Source organism: Convolutriloba macropyga, chromosome 3, assembly GCF_964194025.1.
Source record: "Convolutriloba macropyga chromosome 3, txConMacr16.3, whole genome shotgun sequence".
In the NCBI taxonomy this organism is placed as follows: Eukaryota; Metazoa; Xenacoelomorpha; order Acoela; family Convolutidae; genus Convolutriloba; species Convolutriloba macropyga.
In genome coordinates, this window is record NC_134470.1 from 21,901,139 (window position 1) to 21,907,987 (window position 6,849).

The 6,849-nt window shown below is 33.5% G+C and overlaps 1 protein-coding gene across 1 annotated transcript in view; it reads left to right on the forward strand.

Annotated features, from left to right (window-relative positions):
* Positions 1-4,076, forward strand: part of LOC142336569 (uncharacterized) — a 7,976-nt gene extending 3,900 nt beyond the window's left edge. Inside the window, exon 3 of the mRNA XM_075385478.1 lies at positions 3,257-4,076. Within this exon, the coding sequence (XP_075241593.1) occupies positions 3,257-3,795 (539 nt within the window). The 3' untranslated portion in view covers positions 3,796-4,076. The remainder of the gene's footprint in view (positions 1-3,256) is intronic.
* The last annotated feature ends 2,773 nt before the right edge of the window (positions 4,077-6,849 follow it).

Below are 6,849 nucleotides of genomic sequence, written 5' to 3' on the forward strand. Positions count from 1 at the left end.
AATTAAGAGTTTTTCAAACTGAATAGTTTTTCAAATTGAAATTTCCTTCAAAAAAATATACCAATTGTGTGTTCCTTATAGACTAAAGGCGATAAAAAAGACTAGTTCTGGTCTCATAGGGAGCTTCAATATCAAAAGTTCAAAATCTATTTGAGAGCTATTTTTTTCTAAAATTTTTCTTTTTTTTTTGCTTCAAGTCACCTAGAGACAAGTCACTTTTCATATCGAGATTCCGTTAAAATAAAACCTTGTTTACAATCATATGAAGCCCAATGAACAAAAAACTTGTTTTAAAGGAATTGCTCAATTTTTTTTTGCTTCGACTCTGATATTTCGTAATTTTAAATGAAATTTTGAAATTTTTTTTTGAGGTTTCACTAATTTTTCGGACTCTTGTGGCATGGACTCAATAACTAACAGTGCAATAAATTCCGTAATGAGCTTTCAGTGAACTTATCTAGTGCTTTCTAGGACAGCTAATGGCTGTTAAGACTTAAAAAAAATTTTTTTGAAGATTTTTTCGAACATTAACCAGTCGTAAACATATTATCGTGAACTGTAGGTCAGTCTCTGTGATGACAGCACCCTCTTCCGTCCTACTGTTTTCAAATTTGATCTAGCTGGTGGTTTATCTTCTAACTTTTAGTAATATGACTTCAATGACACAAGATTTCAAAAAGTTTTAAATTTTGAAATCCTAAAATTGACAACGCCTATTGGCTTAAAGGAGACGTTCAGTGAATCACCGATAGCGTTTTCAGAGAAAAACTAATGGTTTTAATGGCTTCGACTTTCTCTTCTTGGGTTTCTTCGACACTTTCTACTGAATTTTAGGTTTCGCCTGTTTTTATCGTTGTTTTCAAAGTCGTAAGACTTATTGTGATGTCTTATTGATTATTTATGCATGACAAACATTTTTTCCTGTCATCGTGTTATTTTTAAGCGTAGTTATTGATATCCGTTGAAAGTTTTTGAGTTTAAAGACTTTTAAGACTTCGAAAATAGATTTTCGAAATCTTTTTTGAACATTAACCAATCCTAAACTTTCATGAACTTTCATGTCAGTCTTTTTTTCATGAACGGTCAGTCAGTTTTACTACTTTGGAGATCTTTTTTTACTTCCTACGCAGCCGGAAATAATCTTTTTAGCGGTTTTCTCTTCGACATATTTGTTTTAAAACTTCAATGCCACTAGTTTTCATATATTTTTTTTTTAAGTTTTCGGGTACTTTTCCTTACTTTTGGATCCTTTTGAAATTTTATCACTTTATCCTATTACCGATAGTTTCATTGGATTAGGCAAGACGTTCAACGGACCATAGATAAAGTTTTCCGAGAAGAACTTATGATTTAAATTGCTTCGACACTTTCTTCTGGCACTTTTCTACTGATTTTTTGGTTGTTGACTATCTTTGTTGTTGTTTTCATCGCCAATAACTTGTTGTAAGTTCTTATTGACAAAATATTTATGGCAAAAAATATTGTTGTCCCATGGAGGCATAATATAGTGTATTTAATGGATTCCGTTGAAAGCTAAAGAAATTAATGGCGTTGATAATACGAGTTTTCTCAAAAGTTTCGTGGTTCTAATGTATTTCTTCAGATTTGATTTTTAAAACTATATTGATAAAAAAGACGAATCCCATTATTGCTGAAAACTTAATTTCGTGGTTCTAATGTATTTGTTCATATTTGATTTTTTGAAATTATGTTGAAAAAAAAATTCCATTGCTGTTAGAAAAAAATAATTGCACATGGAAAAGTTATGAGTGAAAAGTTCATTTTTTAAAGCCTTCGACACTTTTCTTGCTCAATTTTTTTCCTGAAATTGCTGTTTTTGCTCTTTAGGTAGCCGTAATTTGACGAGTCTCCTAATCTTATAATTGAAGATTGAAATAACGATGTTACACGAATCAGTTAGGCAGTTTATAGCCTTTAGTCTTGAAGTTTACGATATACAATTTCAAATATTTTTCAAACTTTTCAATTTTTGTTGTCCTATTCGTCAAATTGTAATTTATTTACATCAATGAGAGGTCACATCCAGTTTCTTGTTTTTCAAAAAATAAAATATCTTCTGATATTATTTGTCGCCGATGCTTTTTTGTTGGATACTAAGCTTTTTTATAAACGTTTTTTGAGTGGTCATTTTTTGCGTTTCTTCTCTTCTTTTAGAGCAATTGCGTAGTCACAGATCCCAATGGTTTACAAATGTGGCCAAAAAAACTCAATTAATCTCTCAGTATATTTCCTGCTGCTGGATTAGTAGAAATAAGAATCGAATTAAAAATACATAATATTCAGATAAGAGCTAATGATTTTAATGTAGCAATGGTTTGTGTTTTCGCAAATCGTTTGTAATTTTTAAAAGTTTTTGTTTAGTTCGTTTCTAAGGTTTAGTCTGCCCAAAGACAAAGCCTCTTGGTTTTGCAATAACTTTTTAGTATTTTATCAAGTATTATTTAGTTAAAAGCTAATGATTTTTAAGACTTCTAAAATTTCTTGGTTTAAAAAATGTTGATTAATTTTTGAATTTCACCTCATTGATCGTTCTCTTTTATGACTTGTAACATTGTCTCATTAAGAAAACTTTCCATCCTCTGTATAGTTAGGAGAATGTAAATTTGAGTGGTTAATGTTTTATCTGACTGCGTTTTGACGTTGTTACTATGTGCTTTTGAATTTAGATTTTAAGTTTTTACCGTGAAATTTTTGTTTTTGCTAATTTTTTGGTTGTTTTTTTTGTCTCGTAGTCTCTTTAATGTCAAATCTCATTGGCGCTGTAATAAGGTAGGGCAATATGTAATTCAATTTCTAGATAGGTTGTGTAACGATTGTTTTAAACTCAAACATCTATTTTTGTTATTTCTTCATTTGGTTGACAATTAAGTCAAAAATGTAGATGAGCTCGGGTCGGAACATCATGTGCGAACGCCCATTAACGAGCCGCCTTGTTTGATAACTCCCTAATATGATTCTCGGTAAGAAAACGTCAAGATAAGTTCGAAATGCCAAAAATTTTGAAATCCGATTTTTTTTCAAAGTTTGCCATTTGCCTAAAGAATGTCAAAATTTTTCATTAAAAATTATCTTAACAAGACAAAGACAATCCAAGTTTTGTTGAAAAAGTCAAAACCCTGCATGTCTTGGCAAATTGTATCAAGTTTTTGTTCACATTGAGGCAAGAATAACACAAATAGACTTAATTTTTCTCGTTCAAATTGAAAACTGAAATTTAATGTGTTTGTATTTTTAGAAATCTGGAATAAGTTGGAGAATGACATTGTTGAAAAATTCAACGATATGGACGATTCGATAAATAAGTTACGCTTCAAAATCGAAACCGCTGATACGGAAGTTACATCAGTTCGCTCAAACAGTATGAAATACTTTGAAGAAACGAGAGGCGATGTGGATAGAACCAACGGACTCATGCATTTTATAGAGAACAGAGTTCTTAAGCTAGAGCAGGCTAACTGTTCGGCTCAAATACAGACCGAAAAAAGAAGAACAGATATTTTGACTGAAATAGTCAAAAAATTGGAAAATGCTGATTTTGGTCGACGAATCAGTGCAGAAAAACTGAGAATCAACCAAATTGGAGAAAAAGTCGGCCAAATTTCCGAAAATGACATATCTGGTTTGCAATCTAGTGTGTCAGACATGAACGCGGACATTCAGGAGTTTGTTAATGATTTCAGCATGTTATCACTGAAAATAGCTGTTCTCGAACAAAAGGTGTCGAATCTTGCGACAGCTGATGGAGAGCTTAAAGAAGAAAGCGAAGGCGAATAGAAGACCTTAAGGTTACACATCAATTAATCCCGATCAATTCACCCATGTATCACCCAGATCCGAGCAAATGACTCTTTACAGATATTACTGTATTTTATCATAGTTTCATCATATCGAAACGACTTTTGCGCACTGCGATTACTGCTTAAACATATGGGCCAAAAGCCTCTTTTATTACTTTTGTGAATATTTCATCAGATTTATTTGTTGAGGTATATGCCATATAAATATTGCTTCTGAATAAGGATCATAGTATTTTTTCAAACAAGTTTTCTGTAGTATTTTTTTCATCTATTATTTCATCGATATTTTTTCATCTATTTAACGAAAAAAACTAATAGAGAGTAACAAGAAAGCCACACAGTAACAATACTTGACCGGAGTCGACGAAAACTCAACACATGTCAACAAATTGTGCAGTTGTCATAATTTTGACGAAGTAAACAGTGTCACAGTTAGTTACGGCTATCAACACAACAAAGTCAGCGACGCCATGAAACAGTCAAATTGCCGAATGAATCATCTGCAATGTTTAACATACACGTGGCCTTGGGTAACTTGACCAGAGAAATGCATCCAGAAGTTAATGTAAACACAGGCTGCGAAAGAGCCTTGTTGTAAGAAACGACTAAAATCTTTCGACAATAGTTAGATGTGAAGGTCAGATCTTTTAGCTCGGGCCGAGGTGTCAACGCTAAAGATGTGTAACATTGGCGGCGAATGAGTTCAATTTATTTACGATCTACAATATATACACATATATGTACAACCATTCGTTAAAAGAAGTTTAATACATATTAAGAAAGAATTTCAGTTTAAAAAGAAGTATTGAAGAAGAAAGCTCTCGTTAAAACTGAGTTTCTGTTCCTGTTGTATTAAAGACTTCTTCTGCCTCCGGCGCACTCAGCCATTTCAAGCACCATGGAGGGCTTATACTGGCTGAACTTGGCAATTCAAAAAGATAATGGAACTGATACATGGCTATCCTCGTAGGAGATGATGTGATCGGCAATTTTCATTATCACAAGGTAAGTAACAAGTATTGTTAATTAATTAAAACGAAAAAAAATAAATTTTTAGGATATTAAAAGTTTGATGACGTTGGTGGGACTCGAACCTCATTGTGTGGACGTCAGAATTTCAATCGATATTAGTGCACTGCACTAAGTTTTCTTCTGTATTTGGAGGTGTTTCGCATCATAGTTTCATTGTTCTCAGTTTGGAATTGTCTGAAAAATTGAGACGGATGAAATTGGCTCATCCTGAGTCTCGAACCCACGCGCGCATTGTTAATATCGAGTTAGCTGACCGCGCTAAGTTCCATGTTGGATGGCGCATATTTTCAACTCATACTTTTTTGATCGCAATACGAATTAACTTCCAACCAATTAAAGCAGATAGGTAGTATAAAACAAATGATCTTATCTTCTAAGGAGAACAAATGCTAAAATTTTCTGTTCGAAAAAGGAGGACTCAAATTGTTAAATTTAACCTTGTTTTAATTTCATAAAGAAAAGTGAATAAAAAAATCAAAACTGACGAAAAGTAAGAAGTGCTTGATTAAAAGTGCTACGCTGACCTAACCTTAAAACCACTGAACCAAACCGCTTGCAGCACAAAGCTAGATGATGAAGAGTTTCACTTGTTTATTTCAGTGGAGTATGCAATAGATGCTTAAAAATACTTAAATAAAGATTTCAAAAGGAAAGGAAGCTTAATTAAATTGATAGTTGCCGTAATTAGCTTTTGTTTTGATGTTTTTGGTGATCTTTTCAGCCCCGAATTTACTAAGCGAGCGGCTGGCTGAATATAATGAAAAGAAGGAAGTGGATTAAAAGTAAGTTGTGTCTGGTCCCGGATTGACTAAGCGAGCGGCTGGCCATACACTCGTAATATTTCTGATCGGATAAAAAGACGGCTATGTAAAAATAAAAAGTAAGAGAGGGAAAAAATAGGAAGGTGACACTTCTCGGCTTCGAACTGTTATCGGTTCGATTTGTTAGTTACGTGTTGGCTGTAACTCAAATCGTTTTGAGTTGGCTGTAGGTAATAAACGCTTTGACTGATATATGAAAAAAAAATCACATAGTGATAAATAAACAAAGTTGGAGTCGGACCGTAATTGTAGGTATAGATATCTTCGTGTTCGTTGCTCCTTACAATTGCGCAGCTGGCTAATAATTTATTTCGTTTTCTAGTCATCAAATTCGTGTGATATTTTTCGCTGCGATTTCAGTATGAAGTTGCACTTCCTTGTTTTCTCGTTTTTGTCTTCGTATTCCTATTTATTCAATTCCCAAGTTTTCCACTGATGTCAGTCCGGCTGCCGATTTTTCTTGGAAAATAATTTATGGCCTTGAAACTGGGGATGCACTGGGGCTCGATCCTCATTCTGTCATTCATCAGTGTTTTGGGCTGCTATCTACGCTGGATGGCTATAGTGCACCAGTTTGTCATTTTTTGGTATTGAAGGTGATCGAGAGTACTTTTGCAATTATTACGCGGGCACTGCCTTTTTTTGTGAATTAGTTCCACTACAGACTGTGTGTTGTGTTTGATTGCCCGACTAATATACCCGTTTGCTAATTTAATCTGAACTTCTCTAATTATTTGCATGTTTGCTTCTTCATGAAGTTTTTGGACCTTGTAAAATGTAGGTTTTCGTAAGCAGATCCTCAAGGCTCTTTACTGGACACATTGTATTTTATTAATGAGTGCTTTATGAAATGAAGTTCAATTTTGGACCTGGAGTTTTTGGACCTGGAGTTCAATTTGTTTACGATCTACGCTTGAGTGTAGATCTTACATAATTTTGCGTTGAATTTAGCCTAGATCTTACGTGCTTTTGCGTTGAACTAAGCGTTGGTGTTACATAGTTTTGCATTGAACTGATTGTTGATATTACACAATTTTGAGATGAATTAAGCGTTGATCTTACACAATTTTGAGTTGAATTAAGCGTTGATCCCACACAATTTTGAGTTGAATTAAGCGTTGATCTTACATGATTTTGCGTTGAATTTAGTGTAGGTACTACTTAATTATGCTTTGAAT